Genomic DNA, 25,663 nt, shown 5'->3' with positions numbered 1-25,663 from the left:
TTATCACTTGAGTGTATATCATATCAATAATTTAGCAGATTTCTTATCAATCTCAAATCAGGAAGTTTGGATCCATTAAATACCATGCTGTAAACTGGTTATAATTTCAAATCTACCATTTGTATTTTCCATTTCAGATCGAAGAGGAGATGCTGGCACTACAGAACGAACGCACTGAGCGAATACGAAGCTTACTGGAACGTCAAGCCAGAGAAATAGAGGCTTTTGACTCTGAAAGCATGAGACTTGGCTTTAGCAACATGGTCCTTTCTAATCTGTCTCCAGAGGCTTTCAGCCATAGTTACCCTGGAGCTACCAGTTGGTCTCATCATCCTTCTGGAGGAGCAGGGCATCACTGGGGTCACCCCATGGGTGGCCACCCTCCAGCCTGGGGTCACCCTATGTCAGGTGGATCCCAACCTTGGGGTCACCCTATTGGTCCCGTTGTTGCTGTACCCAGAGGAGGTAGTATGGGGGTCCGCAACAGTCCCCAAGCTCTCAGGCGGACAGCTTCCGGAGGCAGATCTGAGCAAGGCATGAGCAGGAGCACAAGTGTCACATCGCAAATTTCAAATGGTTCACACATGTCTTACACATAATTTTAATAGGTTGGGGGAACAGTTGTGTTACTGCTGTCTTTCCTCCATGCTCTGCAAAAACCGCTCATTATGCATCGTTTTGAAAGCCTTCTATTGGTACTGCGGTTGGGTTTAAGAGTGCAGGCATGTTTGTCCAGCCTTTCAGGAAAAACAGGTCTTTTATGTTAATACAGAATTTGTTTTCATTTGTCAATACATACATTATCTGTTTGATCAGCCCTTGAGGAAAAATGTGAAGGAAGGCCAAAAGAAAATTCTTGCTAAGCCTTGTTCTCTCCTGCTGGTGGCATTGTGACACCATGACATCTCTCTTCCTGTCCTTACTTAGCAGTATACTTTCCAAGTTGTGATATTGGAAATTTTCTTCATTTAAAAAATACATTTGGTTGCCATTAATTTCATTGTACTTTTTCAAGGGCTGAACCAGTAATCTCACCAGCTGCTAGCCAACCTTATATTTGTTTGCCTGAGGCATTTATCTGCTGAAATAGGTATTATATGAAAAAAAAGTTTAGATTCTATTCCTTGTGCAGAAAAAGTATATAGTGAACATACTAGAAGTTGGGCTGTTTTGAACGTGGGACTGAATTAAAGTCTGGTACAAGCATTTGGTATTTATGTACAGCCACAAACCTGCATTTGTTTACTGGTCAGTTATTCATCTGGCATTAATCCTTTGCTACATTATCTGTGAATTATTTAGCCACTAACATGCCTAGAGTATGGAACTAATTAATAGGAGGAATATTAATTTTAACTAATGCATAACAATGCCATAATTAATTCACCAAATAGTAGATTAAAGAAAAACTGCCTTTTGCTAATTGTTTGACTTTCCCCACTCCATTATTTTCAAATGTATTCATTATGTGCAGCATACTCCTTCCCACCACCCATTGAGCATGCTCTGGCTCCAAAATGGTGATACTGCACCGTAAAGAACATGCTCCAAATCTAAGGTGTTTACAAGCTACCATAGAAAGCAGTTTTAAACTCTACATATGAGAATTAACAACACATTACCATTACTGAAAACCACATATATTGTTCTTATAACAGTTTCGATACAGAACACTATTTTTAAATTATACAGATAGTATAATTTTATTTTTTAATAAGTAAAAATTACAGTGTTTTTGTAATAGACTGTTGTACAATGCGTTCTGACCTTTGGCACGTTTCAATAAAGATTTTACATTGTGCATGGTCTATGAGTTGTACAATAATCTATTGCCACTATACTGTGAACATTATTGTCCCTTCAGAAGAAACACTGCAGTAAGTAAAACGCTTCCCGAAAATTCAGGTTACATCAGAAAAGTTTTTTTTAAATTGAAGAATGTATGTATCTGTAAATATGTAGTAAATTGGAATTGCTGAGCTGCTGGCCTAGTTCCTAACTCTTTTTATACTGAATTTAGGTTCTGTCAACTAAAGAAAGAACTTAGTGCCATTATTAGCACCAGTGAGCATGCCTATGACTTTTAAGCTTTCTATGTATCACTATTACTACGCTGTAGTATAATGTAACAAGTCTTAAATGTGTTATACGGACAAGAAAATACATCTGAAAGCTGTGCTTGCTTCCCATCCTTCAATGCTGACTGACTGGGCAGTAGAAAATTCCTGGTATATACTGCATTCCGTATAAGAACTACTTTTGGTATAAACGTATGCTGAGATGACATTAAATCTTGCCAATAGCCTAACTTGTTATTTCATGCTGCATTGTGAAACTTGTCACACAAATTTAGTTGTAATTTCTTTGCCAAAATTATCAATTTGGGTAGGAAGGAAGTGTTAAGTGTTTTCACATGTAAAATTTCACTGTTACTTTGGCATGATTTGAATTTTCCCTCCCATCCCACCCCATGTGATTGGTTTGTTTCTCCTGTTGGTTGTAATTTTAATACTAGATTTTCATGCCCAGTAAGTTGTTGCCTGCACTAAGTAACTCTAAATTATAATTATTTTCTGAAAAGAATAAGGGGAGAACTAAGTGCTGAGAACAGAACATTTTTCAACTTTGCATTTGAGTGATGGTGCCGTAATCATTTTTGCAGGATGCTTGAATAATTTTTGCTGGTGAAAATTTTAATATCTAAATTGCAAACTTGTAGTTAACACTGCTTGGATAATAGCACATAGGCATTGCCTACTTTGATATTTGAGAGCAAGCCATTTGTGTGATAACTTCACTGATTCAAATATCTTTGTTACATTAGCTGAGATAAAGTGATTAACTGGCTCTTGTATGTACATATTCCATTAGAGGACGTTAATGAGTTAAGATTTTGAGGGGTTTCCTCTGTTCTGTGATGAGCTGCATTGTGAAAGAAGACATGCAACAACCATTTAGGCAACAGTGGCTCAAAAGCAGAACTTCCTACTCTTGCAGGCTTATTGGCTTTTAGTTATTGATATTTTTTAAAGCTGAAATGTTTATATTATGCAAATTAGATTTAAGTGAAAGTGTAGCCACAACTTCAAACTTCTACCACAGTAAATAACATTTTTAAATATAGCTTTTGTTCAGAATTTGTTAAAGAATTATTTTAATTTATCAGCTTTTCCCATTTTTAGTAAATGCAGTGCCCCATTTAAAAAAAATTATCTTATGGCTACATCCGTTTATAGATCTGTAAATGTTAATTTTTGGTATTGATACAAATCCTTATGAGAAAACTATCCTGTTGTACAAAGTGGGTACATGATCTCGATGCTTCTACCAATGCTGCTCTTTGACCATCTTCTAGTCTGTCAGAATAACTCCTATTGTGTTGACTTTTTCCTCCCCAAGCTATAAATACCGATTCCCACCCAAGACTCCCTGATTATAAATTGGGAGTTAGAAATTCACCTTGAGAGTTTCCTGCCGCTGCATTGTACAGCATGTTGAAACTCAGCACACTCTGCCATCATGCTATCAATGTTGTGATTTTCTTTAGCATACTGAGATCAACAAGGTCCAATTTTTTTCAATCATGGTACCTTTATGCAAGATGTGGGATGAAAGTTAGAAGCTTAAATAGTGAGCAAGTATTGGCAGAAAATAATTATAATAACACTGGTGAAACTGAATGTTTCCAGTTCCATGAGTGCTCTTGTAAACGTGGCCCGTTTGTGATACTTTAACTCCTGCAAGAGTGAATGTCAGCAATGATGCACAACACACACTCACCATATTCAATTTCTGCCCTGGGTCTCTGAGTTGAATAGATGACTACCCATACTCAAAAGTTAACTACTGAACAATGTATTGTCTAATTACTGGCATTATACACACTTTCATTGTATGAACAGGATGTCACATGGGTTGGGGGGGGGGGTGGATTTCTACAATGCTGAAGCTGACCAGATATAAATGCTAACTTTTGTCCATTAGGCAATCACTCACTCAAGTGGGCAATAAAAGTAGTCACTGGAACCTGATGTATACTATTTTTGCATCCCTAATAATTGCAATACCCTTTGTATGGCCTAAGTATAATTCTAGTTGCTTCCTGTTACTTTATCAGGAAATTATGGGTATTTAGGTTGCCTCCATCTTCTGTAATGTTTACATTAAAAAATAGCTGAATATCATTTTAGTAAGAATTACAAAAGAAAAGCATCCTCTTCAATCCCTTCTGACATTCCCATGCATTCTAAGTTTGCCTCCATTCAGCATCTCTTCCTGACTGCTCAATTTTGAAGTAGGCACCTCACCACTTGTACCAATATCCTGAATGCACAACTCTGCCACAAGACATTGGTTCAAGGTATGTTTTATAGCTGTGGTTATCACCACATTTAATATTAAACTACGGCTGTGAAAGCTTTTTATCCACATTATAAATAAGGTGACCGTTGAAGGATTTGAAAGTGATGGAAGGTGCCAAGAATTTAATTTTTTAATAAATGTTCATAAGAAATATATGTCAATCATAATGCAAGGTGAGACGAGTAACAATGCAAGATGCTCCCTAACTTTGTGTTGGAATCTAAACTTGTAGGAGAGTGTGCTATTGTGGTTAACCATTTGCGTATCAACATGTAATACTGATTTGCAAAGAAAGCATTTCAATGTAATCACAGAAGTTAGTCTCATTATATCCCATAATCCAGTTGGATTTCTATTTGGCTGGTGATAATACTAATTAACTTGCTCTGTTTTCCATTTTTAATTAGTTCACAAAAGAGTCTGCTCAAGTGCAGTTTTAAATTAAAATTAATTTTTTCCCATTCTTCAATTGAAGCTAGCTTTTCAGGTAGCTGGTACATGGGGACAGGTAAAAAGACTGAACTATTGGTTAACTCTGCTCCATTAATTTATAGGGTTGCATCTACCTACTCCAAAGTAGAAATCCTCCAAAATGACAACAACGATGCACATTTTTGGGGAGAATACAGGACGATAACTCGTGTAGAATCCCATGAAGTCCTTGTGCAAAAAAAAGTTTTACAGTGCTGTCAAATTACCATGTATGTCATTTTTAAGAAGCAACTATCAAAAATGTGCCAACAGTGTTGCTTTTTATAATTGACTTTGAGAATTACACTTTTTGGAGAGATTACATAGTTGCCAATTAAGAATGCTACAGTGTAAGGGGTGACCTAGCAATAGTGCAGTTTACACACTAACTTCATAATCTAGATTATTTGCAGTTTCTATTTACTGCAGTGCCAGAGATTAGTTTTGTTAGTTTTCACACAAATTGGGTGGAAACAGGTGGTGCTCATTTTGCTGTTGAACATAAGATTGCATCAAAGATGTGAATGATTCTGTAGATGTGCTATCCAGTTGAAATCACTGTTGAGATACTGGCATGGCTGCAGTGTAACCATTTTAGTGGAAAGCATCTTGCAAAAACCTACACTATGCAGATTTCCATATGTATTAAAGGTTAAAGAATACATGTATACACTGCAAATGAATGTTGAGATCAGCTGTTTATTGTGTCTATTACTCTATTTGCAAATCAAAAATGAAACTAGTCACAATAGATTCCCAATTAGCAATTAGTGGCTAATGTATTTGACAATATGGCTGTAGATCATTTATCTGCACTCGAAGATAGCAATGTGACAATGAACAGTCATAAATGAAGTCGGTTTGGAGGTGATTTTTTTAAAAAAAATGATATCTAGCTGTAATCATTGCCGAACACCAAATGACACAGAGAATTTGTTATTTCACCTAGGGCTATTATACAGTTTTCCAAACTGCTCCAAATGAACTTTTGCTTAAACTTTGGAATGCCCTTTATCTAGATTCACTGTTAGAAGAATAATGATTGACCAATACTGCTGCCCAGCAGTCAGGACAGGAGGAAAGGGAGCTCACCAAGATCAACCTAGTACTAAAATCTGTGGAATATTCAGCAGTAGGTTATTATGGTATTGTAGTAATCTGTTAACGTGTAGTACTGAGCTTTATCCACCTTGAGGTAGGGAATGACTACATGCTGTTTGGTAAGCTAATCTAATGTCCTTAGTTATATAAAATCCCTTTTCTCTTGCTATAGTTGTCGCTGGCTCTGAACTAAGAAAAATCACAGCTCTTACTGGGGATTCTGAATAAATTAATGCAGTTCCAGTTTTTAAAAATATAATATAGAGTGCATATAATGAAAGATGGCCTAATGACTTTACATCTTGTAAATGCATAATTTTATTAACAAATTCTTTGCAGTAAGATATTTATATGGTGTAAAGGGTTAAAGAAAACCACTAAACCCACACAGTACTTGAAAAGGGTATTTGTACTAAAATACAGATGTTCATTACTAACAATGCTACTATCAGAATCCATTTTGTTTTAGTATGCAACAAAAAAGATCATTTAATGTGCATTAGTAATGAATGAGGGACTGAGAAATGTTAATATTGTACATTTTAAATAGCTTGCAGGAATTGTGACAAAAACTTGAGATTTCTAACATAAACATTAAAAATGTTTTAACACTAGTCCCATGGAGTGAAGACAACACATCATGAATGTATAACCTAATCTAACCTAGAGCAACTGGCTGGTTTTAACAAATCAGACAGCATGTTTGAGCTTCTTCAACTTTTATCTTTACATTTCTATTCTATTTTGGAGTTTTATGTTCTCAGCATAATTCTGAATTTTATTTGCACATATATGGTAGAAAAATCTGAATTTTAACAACCAAATCTACTTTAATCATTTTTTTTTTTTTAGCCATATGTTATTCCAGTTGTTCATAGCCGGTTACCAATAGGTTCCTTCACTTACTGGTATTTCTTTTTAAAATTGTACAGTAAAAATGTCAGTATTCTGGTAACTTCTGGTTCAACATACATTAGTTCATATAACCTGTATTAATTGTATAGATTGTGAAGTTAAGCTGTTACCAAGTGTCAGAGAAAGAGAATAGGGTCATATGTAATATTTTGTTTGTAATTATCCTTTGTATTGTTACAAAGGAGATGTTAAAATCAACTGTAATAAAGTAATTTTAGTACAGCTTGTGTATTTTTGCTCATTTATCTGTTATTTCAGATGACTGCCATGTTAGTAAATTGTGTTTTTTTTTTCTATAAAGAAACCTACAGCATTTGATACAATATATAGTTCGATTTAAATGTAGCCATGTTGAAATCACTCAGGTTGAATTCATTTGAGTACAATTGGGAACTTTTTTTTTTAAAGGTTAAACGATTTTCCAGCATCCCAATTAATGAAGAAAGCAATTTAGTATTAATTGCAGCAGATCACCTTTATAATAATCTTTATTGTCACAAGTAGGCTTACATTAACACTGCAATGAAGTTACTGTGAAAAGCCCCGAGGTGCCACATTCCGGCGCCTGTTCGGATACACAGAGGGAGAATTCAAAATGTCCAAATTGCCTAACAGCACGTCTTTCAGGACTTGTGGGAGGAAACCGGAGCACCCGGAGGAAACCCACGCAGACATAGGGAGAACTGAAGATTAGATAAATTCAAGATGTACAAAAGAATTTGTATATTTGACTTTTTTAGATTGGTATAAAAATCTGTTCACTTCTAAATATTATTTCTTTACAAAAGTGAAGTGTGCTTTTTTAGATTTTGACACTACATTTTGTAGGGGTGATTTATAGGCCCATAAATTCTGGGTTCCCCAGCATCACATTTAGGGTTTACCCCAAGGATAAGCTGTGAATTTTTAAGGAAGTTCCCACATAAGGGTCTACCCAGCAATTATCCAGAAGAACTAACTTCCTGCGGATAATTGGGCTGTGCTGGGAAACATCCGACAAAGCGATTTGAATTGTTAACTTCGGATGGTTCTGCCATTTTTACTCTGATAGTTACTCTGAAAGAGTTAGAGGGGGAAAACAATCACTTCTGACTCCAGAGTAACTATTTAAACACCCAGACCCAGCCTTGCATGGGACACCCTGCGCAAACAGGATCTGGGGGACCCAACCCCTCCTGGTCCGACCCAGAGCAACTACCCTCCCCCGACCAGACTGATTCCTCTTTCCCCCTGCAAAGACTGAGCCCCTCCCTCCTGATGAGGAATGTTAGTGAACTGAGTGGGCTACCAGACCATTTAAGAGGACAGTTAAGAGACAACCACACTTCTATGTGTCTGCAATCACATGGATCAGACCAGGTAAGGATGGCAGAATTCCTTCCCTAAAGGATGTTAGTGAACTAGATGGGTTTTTACAATAATCAATGATAGTCACATGGTTGCCATTACTGAGACGAGCTTTATATTGCAGATTTATCTGAATTCAAATTTCACCAGCTGTAGTGGTGGGATTTGAGCCCATGTCCCAAATCATTGTCTGGGTCCTGAGATTATTAGTCTAACAACATTACAATTGTGCCCCTATCTCCCGCAAAGTATGAGGAGCTCATGGACTTTGTCACTAAGATGGAGACATTTATATGGAGTTTGCACATTCTCCTGTGTCTGGGTGGATTTCCTCTGGTTTCCTCCCAGGGTCCAAAGATGTGCAGGTTAGGTGGAGTTACGGGGAGTGGGCCGAGGTAGGGTGCTCTTTCAGAGGGTTGGTGCAGACTCGATGAGTCAAATTGCCTCCTGCACTGTCAGGATTCTATGGAATCCGATCATCTACCTCTGCCACTAATATGGAGAGAATTTGATCAACTATGTCTGCCATGCCCCTCGCTTCCACTGGCCCACCTGATCAAAGTTCCCTTAATGCTACCAGCAGCCTTACCCCCTGTCCTGATCTCTCACCTTCACGTAGTTTCTCTCCCAAAGCTTCCGAGCTTGTGTTAGCCACGAGGCTCACCTCTTTGTTCCTTGACCCTATTACCACTAAACTGCTAATCACGCAACTTCCCCTCTGCCCACTCTTCTCTCCCCCCCCCCCCCCCCTTCCACACACGATGTTGGCCAATATTGTAACCTCTCTTCAGGTGTCGCCTCTTTTAAATCTACTATTATCTCCCTCCTCAACAACAAAACCTTAACCCCACTGCCTCACAAACTGCCCCCTCATTCCTTTCCAAAGACCTTGAATGTGATGTCTCCCAAGTTTGTTCCTTTCTTTCCCAGAACTCAATGTTTGAATCCCTCCAGTCTCGCATCCACCTCTGCCACAGAACAGAAACAGGTTTTATCCAAGTCACAAATGAAATCCAAAACAGGCGCCGGACTGTGGCGACTAGGGGCTTTTCACAGTAACTTCATTGAAGCCTACTCGTGACAAGCGATTTTCATTCATTCATTCATTCAAATGACTGTGATAAAGGTTCATTTTCCCTCCATGTCCTTGACTTCTCCACAGCCTTTGACATGATTGACCACACCAAATTCCTTCACCTTCTCTCCACTGTCATCCAGCTGGGTGAGACTGCTCTCAATGTGGTTCGACTCGTCATTCTCATTGTCGGTCAGCTGAGGATTACTTGCAATGGTTTCACTTCCTGCTCCCACGTTGTTACTAGTGATGTTCCCCGAAGATGGCCCCTCCTATTTCTCATAGGTGACAGGCCCCTTGGCAACACCATCTGAAGGCACAGTATTAATTGCTGACTCCGATCTACCTCACCACCACCTATGCTGACTCTTACTCTGTTAGATTCTCAAAACAGGGTGCAGCTTGAACTGAGTGAGAAGGTAGGAGTTTGGTGAGTCAGGGAATTCAATGAATTGTGGGGGGGGGGGGGGAAAGAGAAGCGGGGCTCCTTTTACTATTTTTACCCTCCAGTATTTATGTCTACATTGGTATAGCAGAAGATGCTGATTGGTGAGTGAGTAACTGGTAAGTTATTCTACTTACCTTATCATTACAAACTATTAATTGTATGGCAGACAGCTTGGTAGAGTATCATAGAATTTGCAGTGCAGGAGGAGGCCATTCAGCCCATTGAGTCTGCACCAGCCCTTGAAAAGAGCACACTACTTAAGCCCACGCCTCCACCCTATCCCCGTAACCCCACCTAACCTTTTTGACACTAAGGAGCAATTTAGCATGGCCAATCCACCTAGCCTGCACATCTTTGGATTGTGGGAGGAAACCGGAGCACCCGGAAGCGATAGGGTCCTAAATCTGAACAATAATTATGAAGGACAAATGGGCAATGATGGATTAGGAATATATGTTTTTTTTTAAAAATACATGTCTCGTATTTAAAGAAGTGTGGCATGATCTACAACAAGCATATATTCCTCCAAGACACAAAAACCCAACAGGAAGGCTGAATCAGCCATGGATAACAAAAGGAGTTGCATTGGATCAAAGCAAGTGGCTTATAATGTTGCCAGAAAAAGTGGTAAAGCCAAAGATTGGGAGCAATTTAAAATCTAGCAAAGGATGACCAAGAACTGATGAAGAGATAATAGAATAAGAATCCAAGATAGCGAGTAATATAAAGGCGGACTGTAAAAGCATTTTTAGGGATGTGAAAAGGAAAAGATTAGCAAAGACAAATGTGGGTAAGTTAAATGTGGGGAAAAGGAGAATTTATAATGGATATTGGGGAAATGGTGGAGAAACTAAACAATAGCCTGAACCTTTAAGATGATGGGGGCTCAGAGAGACGGCAGAGATCTGACAGGCTCTTTGCCATTTCACATTAACCAGCATTGATTGGCAGAAGGCAGGACTTCCGTTATCACTTGGGCAGAAGTCTCACCTTGGAGAGCTGCCAGCCAATCAGATTGGCTGGCAGTGCCCCAGCCACACTGCTGCTGTGGAATACAGAGTAGGAATAAACAAGTCATTTTCAAGATGGCAGGTTGTTACCAGTAGGATACTGCAAGCATCAGTGCTTCGGCCACAGCTGTGCATAATCTATATAGGGATTTGGACATTGGGAGCAAATGTAATATTTCAGAATTTGCCTAAAACTAGGTGGGATGTGAGCTGTGAGGAGGATACAAGTAGGTTTCAAAGGTATTTGAACAGGCTAAGTAAATGAGCAAGAACATGCCAGTTGGAATATAATCTACTTTGGAAGAACAACACAAAGGCAAAGTATTTCTCAAAGGGTGAAATGTTGGGAAGTGTTGGCATCCAAAGGGACCTTGATATCCTTGTTCCTGAGTCACCTAATTTAAGTGTGCAGCAAGTAATTCGGAAGGCAGATGGTATGTTGGCATTCATCGCAAGGGTACTTGAGTAGGAGTAAAGATGTCTTGCTGCAATTGTATAGTGCACCTGTAGTATAGTTTTGGTCTCCTACTCCACTGAAGGATATACTTCTCATTGAGGAAGTGTAACAGATTCACCAGACTAATACAGGGATCAAGGACTTGAACCTCAATAAAGGTAACTATGATGGTATGAGGCATGAGCTGGCTATGATGGACTGGGAAATATTACTGAAAGGAAGGACAGTGGACAGGCAATGGCAGGCACTCGAGGAAGGAATAGGTAAACTCCAAAAGTTGTTTATTCCTATTTGGCGCAAAAGTAGAAAGGGAATTGTGGCCAAACCGTGGCTTGCAAGGAAAATTAGATATAGTATTTGATTCCGAGAAGAGGCATACAAATTAGCCAGAAAAAGCAATAGACTTGAGAATTGAGAACAGTTTAAAATTCAGAAAAGGCAGACCAAGGGATTGATTAAGATGGGGAAAATACAATATGAAAGTAAGCTAGCAGGGAGCATAAAAACTGACTGTAAAGGTTTTACAGGTATGTAAAGAGAAAAAGATTGATCAAAAACTAATGTGCGTAGTGTGGTGAGATGGATAAAAAGCTGTTTAGCAGACACAAAGCAAAACGTTAGAATAAATGGGTCTTATTTTGATAGGCAGGCAGTGACTAGTAGGGTACTGCAGGGATCTGTGCTAAGCTATTAATGATTTGGACAAGGGAACTAAAAGTAATATCTCCATTTTTGCAGATGATAAAAAGTTGAATAGGAGGTGAGCTGTGAGGAGGATGCAGAGTTGCTTTAGCAGGATTTGGACATGTGAGTGGGAATATGCATGGCAGATGCAGTATAATGTGGATAAATGTGAGGTTATCCACTTTGGTACCAAAAATAGGACAGCAGATTATTATTTGAATGGGTATAAATTGAGAGGTGGCTACTCAGCGAGACTTTGGTGTCCTCATGCACCAGTCGCTGAAAGTAAGCGTGCAGGTACAGCAGGCAGTAAAGAAGGCAAATGGTATGTTGGCCTTCATAGTGTCAGGGTTTGAGTATAGGAATAGGGATGTTTTATTGCAATTGTATAGGGCGTTGGTGAGGCCACACCTGGAGTATTGTGTGCAGTTTCGGTGCCCTTATCTGAGAAAGGATTTCTTCCTATGGAAGTGTGCAATAAAGATTTACCAGGCTGTTTCCTGGGATGCCGGCACTGTCATTTGAGGAGAGACTAAGTCAGTTAGGATTATATTCATTAGAAGAGTGAGATGGGAACTCATAGAAACGTATAAAATTCTAACAGGATTAGATGTGGTAGATTCAGAAAGAATGTTTCTGATGGTGGGGGAGTCCAGAACTGGGGATCATAGTTTGAGAATAAGGGATAAACTTTTAGGACTGAGGTGAGGAGAAATTTCTTCACCCAGAGAGTGGTGAATCTGGAATTCACTCCACAAAAAGTAGTTGAGGCCAAAATGTTGTGTAATTTCAGAAAAAATTAGATATAGTTCTTGGGGCTAAAGGAATCAAGGGAAATGAGGGGGGAGGGGTATTAGGGTACTGAACTTGATGATCAGCCATGATAATGAATGGTGGAGCAGGCTCAAATTGCTTCCCCTTGCTTCTATTTTCTCCGTATGTTTCTATGTATCCCTGGGATGCTGCGATTTCTGTTGAGGAACGATTGAAGAGACTGTTAGCTTCAGTCTGCTGTTGAGTAGAGTCAAGAGTTCTGCTCCTTTCCCAAACACTTTATTTTCCTTGAACATACTCTATACAAAACTGTATTACCACCCCACAAGTGCCACCTGCAACCCCTTTACATATTAGTGTCAATTATTGGATACTTAACATCAATTTGATATGTAATTGGAATTCTCTTAACCCATTCCTCACAGACTAGACCTGTATTCACTAGAGTTCCACAGAACGAGAAATGATCTCATTGAAACTTATCAAATTTTTACAGGGGGTGACAGGGTAGTTGTGGATGGGGTGTTTCCCCTGGCTCCGTGGTGGGCAACCTGTGGACTATCTGGGTTCTGAGTGCGGCTCCCCAAGACACTTTGTTGACTGTTGCCCAGGCGCAGGGTTGTTGCATTCCGCTGAGTTCCGTCCACATTGTTTTTTTTCTTACCGGTATGACTGATGATACACATGTAAAGCAAGTGAAGTGAGGATCGTGTTGATTGCTCACAACACTGACTGAGAGAGCCATGCGCTGCCTCTGCGTCCAAAGTGTAAATATTTATTTTGTTTTTACCATTTGAAGTTGACAGTTCTATCAATATGTAGATGATTAAGCATTTTCTGTGAGTCACTAAGAAATATTTGGTATGTATTAAATGTATTTAACCTTGTTCACTAACCATGACCCCCATGAATAAGCCTGATTTCAATTTTACCACCCACTGAGATGAAGGAGAGCCACTCGCTAGTCTAGCTTGCCCATCTCTGCTGGCTGGTGAGTCTCGAACCAGGTGACACAGTCTCAGAATTAGAGGAAGGCCATTTAAGACATGAGACGAGAAGGAATTTCTTCATTCAAAGGGCGGTGATTCTTTGGACTTCTCTACCCCAAAGTGCTGTGGAAACTCAATTGTTGAGCCTGTTCAAGACAGAAATTGAGATTTCTGCATATCAATGACTTCAAGGCATCTGGGGATAGTGGGAAATTATGTAGAGGTAGATGATCAGCCATGATCGGTTTGAATGGCAAAGCAGGCTTGGCTGGCTGAATGGCCTACTTCTATTTGTCATCTTGTCAGACTACTTGTCTGATGTCTAGTGCTGGATGAGCAGCTATTTCCTGCAGTTAAAAATTGAATCCATTGTTTTTGATCCGCACTCCACATTCCATTCTTAGCTTCTGACTCCATCCCTTTCCCTGACAACAGTCTGAGATTAAGCTAGTCTGCACCCTTAAGTCTCATGTTTGATTCTCAACGTTTCCAGCCCCTCATTTCTGCCTTCACCAGGACCGCCTATTTCGACCTCTGCAACATTAGAAGAATCCATAGAATCCCTACTGTGCAGAAGGAGGCCATTCGGCCCATTGAGTTTGCACCTACACTCCGAAAGAACATTCTACCTAGGCTCACTTTCCCACCCTATCCCTATAGTCCCCACACATTGATCATGGCTAATCCACCTAACTTGCACATCTTTGGACTGTGGGAGGAAAACGAAGCACACAGAAAACCCCCACAGCCAAGGCTGGAATCAAACCCAGGTCTCTGGTGCTGTGAGGCAGCAGTGCTAACCAATGTGCCGTCCCTAATGTCATACATCGCCCTTGTCTCTGCTCATCTGCATCTGAAACCCTTGTTCGTGCCTTCATGACCTGTAGACTTGACTAATTCAGTGCACTGCTGACTGCTCTCCCACATTCCACCCGCCATAAACTGAAATCATCCAAATTTCTGCTGCCTGTTTCTTAATTTGCAGCAAGTCTTGTTTCCCGATCGTCCTGTATTTGCTGACCTACATTGGCTGTCAGTGAAGCAGTTCCTCAGGGTAGTGTCCTAGGCCCAACTATCTTCAGCTGCTTCATTGGTGACCTCCCATCAAACGGTCAGAAGTAGGGATGTTTTGTGATGACTGCACAATGTTCAGCACCATTTGTGACTTCTCAGACACTGAAGCAGTTCATGCCCAAATACAGCAAGACCTGGACAAGTATCTGGGTTTGGGCTGACAGGTGGCAAGTAACATTGAGCCACACAAGTGTCAGGCAATGACCATTTCCAATAAGAGAGAATCTAGCCATCATCCCTTGACATTACCATTGCTTTTGTTCCCCACTATCAACATCCTAGCTGCTACCATTAACCAGAAACTGAAATGGAACAGCCATATAAATCAAAACAGGAAATGTTGGATAAGCTCAGCAGGTCTGGCAGCATCTAGAGAGAGAAACAGAATTAATGTTGTGAGTCCATATGGTTCTTCAGAGCACCATATAAATATGTGGCTAGAAGAGCAGATCAAAGGCTTGGAATCCTGCAGTGGGTAACTCACCTCTTGACTCCCAAAGCCTGTCTGCAATCTACAAGGTACAAGTCAGGAGTGCGATGGAATACTCCCCACTTGCCTGGATGACTGCCGTGCCGACAACACTCAAGTTTGACACCATCCAGGACAAAGCAGCCGATTTGATTGGTACCCATTTCACAAATATTCACCCATCCACCACTGACAAACAGTTACAGCAATGTGTACCATCTACAAGATGTACTACAGGAGCTCACCAAGACTCCTTCGGCAGCACCTTCCAAACCCATGACCGCTACCATATAGAAAGACAAGGGCAGAAGATACCTGGGAACATCGCCACCTGGAGGTTCTCCTCTGTCATTCCCCATCCTCACGAGGAAATATATCTCCGTTCCTTCACTGTCCCTGGGTCAAAATCCTGGAACTCCCTCCCTAACAGCACTGGGTGTACCTACATCTCAGGGACTGCAGTGGTTCGAGAAGGCAACTCAACCCAACCTTCTTGAGGGCAACTGGGGATGGGCAAAAAATGCCGGCCTAACCAGTGACACCCACATCCTGTAAATGAATTTTTAAGATAGCAGTGTCTTGATTTTAAAGTTGTTATCCTCATTTTCAAATCCCACCATGTCCTCCGCGCTTCTTGTTTCTATAATCTGCTCCTAGATATTTGCATTCCTCAAATTTTGACCTCTTCTGCACCACCAATTTTGGGGGAAGAGACTTTGTTTTCTCTGTGAATTAAACACTTACAATTGAGTAACTCTGAGTCTCACTATTTGAGTTATTAGGCTTTTATAATACATGGATTTGTTCACTAGTTTATACAGCTGGCTCAAGATCAAGTGTGTGGATAGGAAATGTTGAACAATTGATACACTAAAGTGTAAAGATCTGCAATACACTATTGCTCAAATTACACTTATTTCCATGAACTGCCAAATTTGTGCGTGAAGGTGAAATCAAAGTACACATGGTTCTAATAGTTGGAAAATAAGTACTTTTTATTTAAGAAAGTAAACTACAAATCTATTCATTATTGTCCATGATAAAGTAAAACATTGTCAAGTTTCTGAATAACTTATGCCTTTGTTGCCTTTATACCGGACTTTTCCAACACACTCCTGGCCTACCTCCCATCTTCCACCCTCTAAACTTGAGAGATTATTCAAAACTCTGCCTGTGTCCTATTTCCACCTGCTTCCGTTCACCCATCATCCCTGTACTTATTTACCAACCTTGACATCAGGTTAAGAAATCGTTCCATTTTTTAATTCTTATCCTTGTTTGCAAATCCCCCCATGGCCTCACTCCTTGCTTTCTCTGTAACCCCTTCCTGCCCTACAAACCTCTTGAGGTATTTATGCTCCAATGCTGACTGGTTGTCGTATTAGATTGCAAAATAGTGAATGTAACCCCTCTATTCATTAAAGGAGCCACAAAGCAGGAAAATATAGGCCAGTTAGCTTCACATCATGGGTACTCCGGTTTCACCCCACAGTCCAAAAATGTGCCAATTAGGTGGATGAGTCATGCTAAATTTCCCCTTAGTATTCAAATATGTGCAGGTTCGGTGGGGTTATGGGGATAGGGCAGGGGAGTGGGCCAAGGTGTAGGGTGTTCTTTCAGAGGGTCAGTGCAGACTCAATGGGCCGAAGGGCCACCTCCTGCACTTTAGGCATTCTATATTCTAACAAAGGTCACTCCACAAGACGAGCTCATGGTGCAGGGGGTAACTTATTATCATGGGTAGATGATTGGTTAGCTAACAGGAATTGGAGAGTATGGTATAAGTGGATCATTTTCAGGTTGGCAAGTGGAGTGCCAGAGGGATCAGTGCTGGGGCCTTAACCATCGACAATATATATTAATGATTTGGACGAACGGACTGAAATGTATGGTTGACAAATTTGCTGATGACACAAGGAAAGGTAGGAAAGTAAGTCGAGAAGAAGACATAAGGGATATAGATAGGTTAAGTGAGTGGGCATAAATCTGGCAGATGGAATTAGGAAAGCAAATGGAATGTTGTCATTTATTGCAAGCGGAACGGAATACAAAAGTAGGAATGTTTTGCTACGGTTGTAGAGGGTACTGATGAGACTACATCTAAAGTACTTTGTACAGTTTTGGTCTTATTTAAGAAAGGACATAACTGCATTTGAAGCAGTTCAGAGAAGGTTCACTTGATTGATTCTTGGGATGGTGTTATTTTATGAAGAAAGGTTGGACAGATTGGGCCTGTATCCATTGGAGGTAGAAGAATAAGAGATGATCTTAACTAAACATATACTATCCTGAGGGGACTTGACAGGATGAATGCTAAGTGAATGTTTCCTCTGATGGGAGAGACCACAACTAGGAGACACGGTTTAAAAATAAGGGGTCTTCCACTTAACACAGAGATTGAGAGATTTTTTTCCTCTTGAGGGTTGTGTGTCTATAGAGCTCTCTTCCCCGGAAGTGATAGAGGCAGGACCATTGAATATTTCTGAGGTAGATCGATTCTAGACTAACGAGGGAGTCAAAAGTTATTGGGGGTAGACGGAATGTGGCATTGAGACCAATCAGATCGGCCATAATCTTATTGAATGGTGGTGCAAGCTCGAGGGGCTGAATGGCCTACTTCTCCTAATATGTATGTATATTTTCAACAATTTCAGTTTTAATTTCAAATTGGCAAAACTTGATGTTTTGCACCCAAAGTGGTTGGATAATGATCTACAAAATATTTTGCTGTTAATTTGTTAATGCAGTACATGCAAATGAATGCTTTTATACAAGTATATTAATACTGCCTTCAAATCTCTTGACAAGCACTTGTACAGCTTTATAATTGTATAATTATAGTTTTGTAAAGTACTTTACATTTACGTCTGTCCTATGTAACAAAATGTAACACTTTTTAAGTTATGAAATGTTTGCACAATACATTAGAAATCTATTCAAAATTAATAGCATCCCAAAAGCGAAACAATGTCTTCATAGATCTGTTTTTGCATAGGTGTGGAAGCCTGATCTACTATTCTTGTTGATCTGTTTTACATTTGAGGATTGTTACCAAAGACAAAATACAAGTTCATCTTGTATATGATCTTTGCCAGTTAAAAATTTCATGAATGTTGTGAGAACAAACAGAGTCTTTTTTGTGAGCAGCTTCTCCCCTCCTTTTGTAGGAAGTCGTTGATATTTTTCTTCTGCATTGATTCTTTGTCCTTTCCTCAGCCCTGAAAAACTCACTGACTGATTTGAAATATTCCAGTAAGGCTTCGTGGCTCCATGAGGAAGATCTGCTTGTTAAAAAGCCGCAGTGTCCCCCATGCTTGGTTAACAAAAGGAAGAAATAGGGGTTGGTTTCAAATAACTCAAAAGGCAGGGTGACTTCTGGATTGCCCCTGCATGGATCATCACTGCTGCAGATGCACAGAAGGGGAACTGCGACCTCATCCACGTCCCTCAGCGGATCATTCTTTTCCCAATAGGATGCCCAACTCAAATTATTGATCTTTGACCGGCAAAACAGCGCTTCCTCCAACTCCCTCAGGGTGCAGCTTCTGAATAATTTCTCTGTGTCTATTATTTCTCCGAGAACAGTGGCATATCTAGAAATACAGAGGAATACAACTGTAAAATTCATGGGAAAGGTTGATGCATTATGTGACCATTAAAATGACTATGTTTGATTTTCGATAAAGGTCAAGCAGAAAGGGATCTGGAGAGACACCAAATAACTACGAAGTGGCAGTTCACAAAGCCAGCAACTAAATGCTATATTATTTCACGGCACCACTTTGGTACAGGATGCCAAAATGGTATCCTTGTCAGATTACTTCTCCACTGCCAGGGCTTGGAGCAACATTCAAACCACGGAGGCAGGATCAGGAAGCTGGCAAAGGATTGGGTTACGGGGGGGGGGGGGGGGGGGGGGCAGCGCATTGCAGTCTCACGGCGCCGAGATCTCAGGTTCGATCCCGGCTCTGGGTCACTGTCCGTGTGGAGTTTGCACATTCTCCCCGTGTTTGCGTGGGTTTCGCCCCCCACCACCCAAAGATGTGCAGAGTAGGTGGATTGGCCACGCTAAATTGCCCCTTAATTGGAAAAAATGAATTGGGTATTCTAAATTTATTTTTTAAAAAGGATTGGGTTACAGGGACAGATCGGTGAAGGAGGAGGGGGAGTGAAGCTGTTACCTGCTCAGGTTGGTTTTCTGCTGCAGGAGCAGGAGCCAGCGGTAGAGGCGGAAGGGTCCCGCCTGCAGCCAGTCCTGGAAGCTGAAGATGGGGGAGATGCAGGCGGCCGCGGTGAGGTGGCTGGAGGAGCCGCACTCGCCCAGGTAGGAGAGCAGGAGGGCGGAGCCGCTGCCCTCGCTGGCCGCCAGCAGCTGGGCGGCCGGGTGCTGGTGGCGGATGTAGCGCAGCGCCTCCCGCAGGTCGGAGGGGTCGCCGAGCGGCAGCAGCCGGCGGCTGGTCAGCGGCACGCCGTTGTGGAGGCGCCGGTTGAAGAGGACGGGCCGGTAGCCGCGGCGCAGGGCCAGGCGGCAGAGGCCGCCGGCGTGGCGGGTCAGCCGGCCGCCGGCGTCGGGGACGAGCAGCAGGACGGGCGCCCGGGCCGGCGGCGCCTCCCGCTCGCCCAGCGCCCAGTCCAGCGCCACCAGCCCCCCGTCCGCCACCTGCAGGTGCTCCCGGGCGAAGCGCAGCTCCCCCGCCGCCGGCCACAGCCCGTTGTACAGCGTGTGCAGCCGCGGCCAGCCGCCCCACACCAGCCGCGGCTCCGGGCCGAAGCTGCCGCAGCTCTGCGCCAGGTGGCGGGCCAGGGCGGAAGGTTTGCAGATGAGCCGGGGGCTGCACTCTCCCGCCTGGCAGCAGCAGCAGCAGCAGCGGGAGGCGGCCGCCCCCAGGCACAGTCTCAGCAGCAGGAGGCACAGGGAGCCGGCCAGCAGCAAGCAGGCAGCAGCCTCCCACCCTCTCATCTCCAAACCCCAGCCGTCCAGCCCTTCACATTCAAACCTCAGCTCCACATTCACCCGGGGCCAGGACCTCTCTCCATGCAGGCTGAACACTGCAACTTTGCAACTGCAGATGGAAGTTCACTTTGTTATCTCACCCCCCCCCCCCCCCCCCGCAGAAGTTAATCAAAATATCTCGCAATCTCTTTTGGCCACTCAAGTGTCAACATCCCCCCCCGTGTGACCCTGTTCAGTTTCCGTGAGGCCTGTATGGAGGTAAATCACTGTCAGGACATTTATTTTGCTGCCATGTCGTTTCGATCGTTGGTTCTACTTCCGAAGATTTATTTCCCAACAACGTCACCTTTCACTTTCTGTACCAGGCTCCTGAGTACAGGAGGAAGCCTTGGTGACGTCCAAAGAACTGTCATTTACAGACCTTAAGATATAGGAGCAGAATTAGGCCATGTGACCCATCGAGTCTGCTCCGCCATTCGATCATGGCTGATATATGTCTCATCCCCGTTCTCCTGGCTTCTCCCTGTAACCCCTGAATCCCTTATTAATCAAGAACCTATCTATCTCTGTCTTAAAGACACTCGGTGATTTGGCCTCTGCAGATTCACCACCCTCTGGCTGAAGAAATGTTCTCCTCATCTCAGTTTTAAAGGATCGTCGCTTCAGCCTGAGGCAGTGCCCTCGGGTTCTAATTTCTCCAACTGAAACATCCACTCCACGTCCACTCGGTCTCGATCTCTCAGTATTCTGTAAGTTTCAATGAGATTTCCCCCCCCCCCCCCCCCCCAACCTTCTAAACTCGAACAAGTACAGACACAGAGTCCTCAACTGCTCCTCATATGACAAGCCCTTCATTCCACGGATCATTCTTGTGAACCTCCTTTGGATCCTCTCCATGGCCAACAGATCCTTCTTTAGATACGGGGCCCAAAACTGCTCACAATATTCCGAATGGGATCTGACCAGAGTCTTGCACAGCCTCAACAGTACATCCCTGGTCTTGTATTCTAACCCTCTTGAAATGAATGCCAACATTTCATTTGCATCCCTAACTGCCATCTGAACCTGCACGTTAACCGTAAGAGAATCCTGAACAGGCAGCACGGTGGCACAGTGGTTAGCATTGCTGCCTCATGGCGCCGAGGTCCCGGGTTCGATCCCGTCTCTGGGTCAATGTCCGTGTGGAGTTTGCACATTCTCCCCGTGTTTGCCTGGGTTTCGCCTCCACACCCAAAGATGTGCAGGCTAGGCGGATGGCCTCGCTAAATTTCCCCTTGATTGGAAAATATGAATTGGATACTCTAAATTTATTTTAAAAAAGAGAATCCTGAACCAGGACTCCTAAGTCCCTTTGTGCTTCAGAAACCCTTGACGAGGCCGTGCTAATTCAGTCCTGTTTTACTCTGCACTTCCAAGTACTCTACGACCTCATCCCTAATAATGGACTCTCAAATCTTATCAACGGGGCAGCACGGTAGCATAGTGGATAGCACAATTGCTTCACAGCTCCAGGGTCCCAGGTTCGATTCCCGGCTTGGGTCACTGTCTGTGCGGAGTCTGCACGTCCTCCCCGTGTGTGCGTGGGTTTCCTCCGGGTGCTCCGGTTTCCTCCCACAGTCCAAAGATGTGCAGGTTAGGTGGATTGGCCATGTTAAATTGTCCTTAGTGTCCAAAATTGCCCTTAGTGTTGGGTGGGGTTACTGGGTTACTGGGTTATGGGGATAGGGTGGAGGTGTGGGCTTGGGTAGGGTGCTCTTTCCAAGAGCCGGTGCAGACTCGATGGGCCGAATGGCCTCCTTCTGCACTGTAAATTCTATGAAACGGCCAATATTAGGCTAGCCGGCTTATAATTTCCCATCTTCTGCCTCTCTCCCTTCTTAAACAGGAATGTTGCATTTGCCATTTTCCAGTCCTCTGGGTCCCTCCCTGACTCCAGTCTCAAACAATCTCCTCCGCTATCTGCTTCAGAACTTTGGGGTGTAATCCGGGCGATCTATCCATCTTCATAGAATCATAGAATTTACAGTACAGGAGACCATTCAGCCCATTGAGTCTGGACCAGCTCTTGGAAAGTGCACCCTGCCCAGTAACCCCACCTAATCTTTTGGACACTAAGGAACAATTTAGCATCGCCAGTCCACCTAACCTGCATATCTTTTGACTGTGGGAGGAAAGCGGAGCACCCAGAGAAAACACACGCGGACACGGGGAGAAATTGCAAACTCCACACAGACAGTCACCCGAGGCCAGAATTGAACCTGGAACCCTGGAGCTGTGAGGCAGCTGTGCTAACCAATGTGCCACCGTGAGGCCCTACAGACCTTTCAGTTTCCCCAGCATTTTCTCCTTAATGATGGCCGCTACACTCACCTCTTCCCCCTGACATTCTTGAAGTTCTGGTATGCCACTGTTGTCTTCCACTTGAAGACTGATGCAAAGTTCCTATTCAGTCCCTCTGCCATTTCTTTGTTCCCCATTACTACTTCTCCAGCTTCATTTTCCAGTAGCTCAATATCGACTCTTGCCTCTCTCTTACCTTTTATATATCGAAAAAAACCTCTTGTAATCCTCTTTAATATTACTAGCTAGCTTAAACTCATATTTCATTTTCTCCCTCATTGCTTATTTAGTTGTTCTCTGTTTGCTTTTAAAGGCTTCCCAATCCAATGGCTTCCCGTTAATCCTTGCCACTTTGTATGCTTTTTCTTTTGCTAAGGGCAGCACGGTAGCATTGTGGATAGCACAATTGCTTCACAGCTCTAGGGTCCCAGGTTCGATTCCGGCTTGGGTCACTGTCTGTGCAGAGTCTGCACATCCTCCCCGTGTGTGCGTGGGTTTCCTCCGGGTGCTCCGGTTTCCTCCCACAGTCCAAAGATGTGCAGGTTAGGTGGATTGGCCATGATAAAATTGCCCTTAGTGTCCAAAATTGCCCTTAGTGTTGGGTTGGGTTATGGGGATAGGGTGGAGGTGTTCACCTTGGGTAGGGTGCTCTTTCCAAGAGCCGGTGCAGACTCGATGTGCCGAATGGCCTCCTTGTGCACTGTAAATTCTATGATTTCCTGCTGCCCCTGACTTGCCTTGTCAGCTATGGATGCCTCGTCCTCCCTTTAGCATGTTTCCTCCTCCTTGGAATGAATTTCTGTTGTACCTCCCAAATAACCCCCCAAAATTCCTGCCATTGCTGTTCCACCATCTTCCCCGCTAGCCTCCCCTTCCAATCAGATCTGGCCAGCTCCTCCCTCATGTCTTTGTAGTTACATTTATTGAGTTGTAAAACCTTTACCTCTGATTCCAGCTTCTCCCCTTGAAATTGCAGGGTCAGTTCCATCATACTGTGGCCATCCTTCACCTTAAGTTCCCGAATCAAGTCCGCCTCAATACACATCGTCAAATCCAGAATTGCCTGTGCCCTAGTGGGCTCTGTGACAAGCTTCTCCAAAAAAACATCTCGTAGACATTCCATTGCAAAGTCAAGACCGCCAAAAATAGATTAACCGTACATCCATCTTATTGCCACGTGTGCTGTGTGCTGCTCGCTGCCATCTCCAGGTCCCGAACATTTGACTAAACTTCCAGAGTAAATTGAATGTGGAGCCACTTGGGATATTCTGAGAGTGCTATGAGGCGCTGTATAAATAAACTAAATTGTTGGGGGGGTGGGGGGCAAGGTTCAGTTGTATGGAAACTTGGAAAATCAAAGTTTTTTAAAAAAGTTTTAAATGTAATCTGCTCATCACTTTCTTTTTGAATCGCACTTCAGTATGTGGAGTTGCCACAATAATCCCTTATGCGGTAATTGACAATATGGGTCTGAGGTTCATAACCAAGATTTCATGTGTGGTAGGCTATTCATGCCTGGAATTGCCTTAATAATTGTCTTGACCTCGATGATGTAAAGTGTTTTTTTTACCCAAAAAGAAGGATCGAGCAAGAAGGTCAAATTTCATTATTTGTTTCAGTTGATAAAAGGTCTGATAAAGGCCCACTACTCTACTCTCCCACGTAATAACTGGGTCCTACAGCCTCACATGAATGGAGTTAAAAAGATTGTGAATTCATCAGAGGGTCCATTTATACAACTCTAATTGCAGCCAAAACATTTTACAAATTCGAGTTAAAATTTGGACCCGAGCAGACCTGATTCCAAGCCTTGAATTACTCTGAATGATCTTTAACTGATTACAGGCATGTTATGTCATAAGCTTAAAACTTCTTGACAATGTGCCAATGAGAAACTGCAATCAATCTGAATAAATGCTCATTACATTTTTATAATTATCCCTACAATGGTCATCTAAAGTTTGATAGTACATTACTCCCTAGGTAATGAGACAATATTTTAAGCTGAGAAGTCATGCTGATGTGCTCCTCAATTCCTGACGGGGTAACACCTTCTTTAGTAAGGCCGAAGGACTGCCTATTTCAACAACAATCAGTCATCTGATGAAGATTACATGAAATATTCAGCTTTCAAAGTCATGTGTGTCAAGTCTGCCTGATTGCTGGCAATATAACAACAATCAGTCTTTAAGATGGCAGCCAGTTTGTGAACATAACAGAGAAATATTTGCACAACTTGTATTGATACAGAGAATGGTGATTTGAGAAAAGATTGAGGCTCTCAACTAAGGTGGGTGCTGGTCTGTCAATGCATTGCAAAAGGAAATGGTGAAATCTGGGTTCTCTCCCCAGGATGCATTGTTGATTGTCCTTTTTTCTTTAAACTGAGAGTTCAAGTTGAAAAACCAGGTCTGTAATTTGAGAAAAGTAATTTCATGCAATGTTATGTTCCTCAACAGCACCTGCAAATTTTGACACTCATCTCATGGGATGTTATTTGCTCCCAGAATATTCCAAATGTCCATAAAATGTTTCAGAGGCAACAAAAGTGTCAAGAACTGAGGGCAGACCATATCACTCACTTGCTGCAACAAGTCATGTACATCCCACCGAGCAGATGAACTACAAGGAGGGACAATCAGAATAGGAGTCAACCTCTACTGTAAATGTCACCACAGTCCTAGAGTTACCAAAGGATGCTCTCCTCTTAGAAGGGGAGATGCCGTCGTTGGACAGGGGTGGGCATAGTAAGACGTCATAACGAAGGAGCTGCGCTCTGAAAGCTCGTGATTCCAAATAAACCTGTTGGACTTTAACCTGGTGTTGTAAGACTTCTTACTGTGCCCTCTTCTTTGAAAGCTGACTGGTGGTGATTTAACCTGAGAGTCACCACACCTCAGGCAAGGGGCAAGGTTGAGAATAAATAACCTCAGCCGGAACGATAATTGAACCTGCGCTGTTGGTGTCGTTCCGTATCACAAACCAGCCATCCAGCCAACTGAGCTAACTGACCCCTGAACCTGCTCTACTCTTGTATTCGTCCAACAGAGTAACATTAACAGAAGTCTCAGAGTAGGTTGGGAGGAAGACTAACCCGTGACATTACATATCCAGCAGAGATGGAATATACACATTTTACAATGTTCAATCAATTGTATTTTTTTCTTTTTCTTTTGTAACCAGTGACATTTGT

At 42.5% G+C, this 25,663-nt stretch overlaps 2 protein-coding genes and 1 long non-coding RNA gene across 4 annotated transcripts in view; 2 read left to right on the top strand and 1 right to left on the bottom strand.

Moving 5' to 3' along the window:
* Nucleotides 1-7,071, top strand: part of taok1a (TAO kinase 1a) — a 240,037-nt gene extending 232,966 nt beyond the window's left edge. For both annotated transcript variants that reach the window (XM_072469644.1, XM_072469645.1), the window contains exon 20: nt 138-7,071. In XM_072469644.1, coding sequence (XP_072325745.1) covers nt 138-599 — 462 coding nt within the window. In that variant the 3' untranslated portion in view covers nt 600-7,071. The remainder of the gene's footprint in view (nt 1-137) is intronic.
* Nucleotides 7,072-16,010: 8,939 nt separating this feature from the next.
* On the bottom strand, nt 16,011-20,136 carry LOC140386858 (protein ABHD15-like). Its single transcript, XM_072469642.1, has 2 exons — nt 19,358-20,136; nt 16,011-18,769 (listed from the first exon to the last, which is right to left on the bottom strand). The coding sequence occupies exons 1-2, from the start codon at nt 20,134-20,136 to the stop codon at nt 18,247-18,249; spliced, it is 1,302 nt and encodes a 433-aa protein (XP_072325743.1). The 3' UTR covers nt 16,011-18,246.
* A 144-nt stretch (nt 20,137-20,280) lies between these two features.
* Nucleotides 20,281-25,286, top strand: LOC140386859 (uncharacterized). The gene is made up of 2 exons (XR_011933695.1): nt 20,281-20,388; nt 24,930-25,286. It is a non-coding gene; the product is annotated as an uncharacterized lncRNA (long non-coding RNA).
* The last annotated feature ends 377 nt before the right edge of the window (nt 25,287-25,663 follow it).

Source organism: Scyliorhinus torazame, chromosome 12, assembly GCF_047496885.1.
Source record: "Scyliorhinus torazame isolate Kashiwa2021f chromosome 12, sScyTor2.1, whole genome shotgun sequence".
Taxonomy (NCBI): domain Eukaryota; kingdom Metazoa; phylum Chordata; class Chondrichthyes; order Carcharhiniformes; family Scyliorhinidae; genus Scyliorhinus; species Scyliorhinus torazame.
The sequence above is the reverse complement of the archived record's forward strand: the minus strand, read 5'-3'. Positions and strand labels throughout refer to the sequence as shown.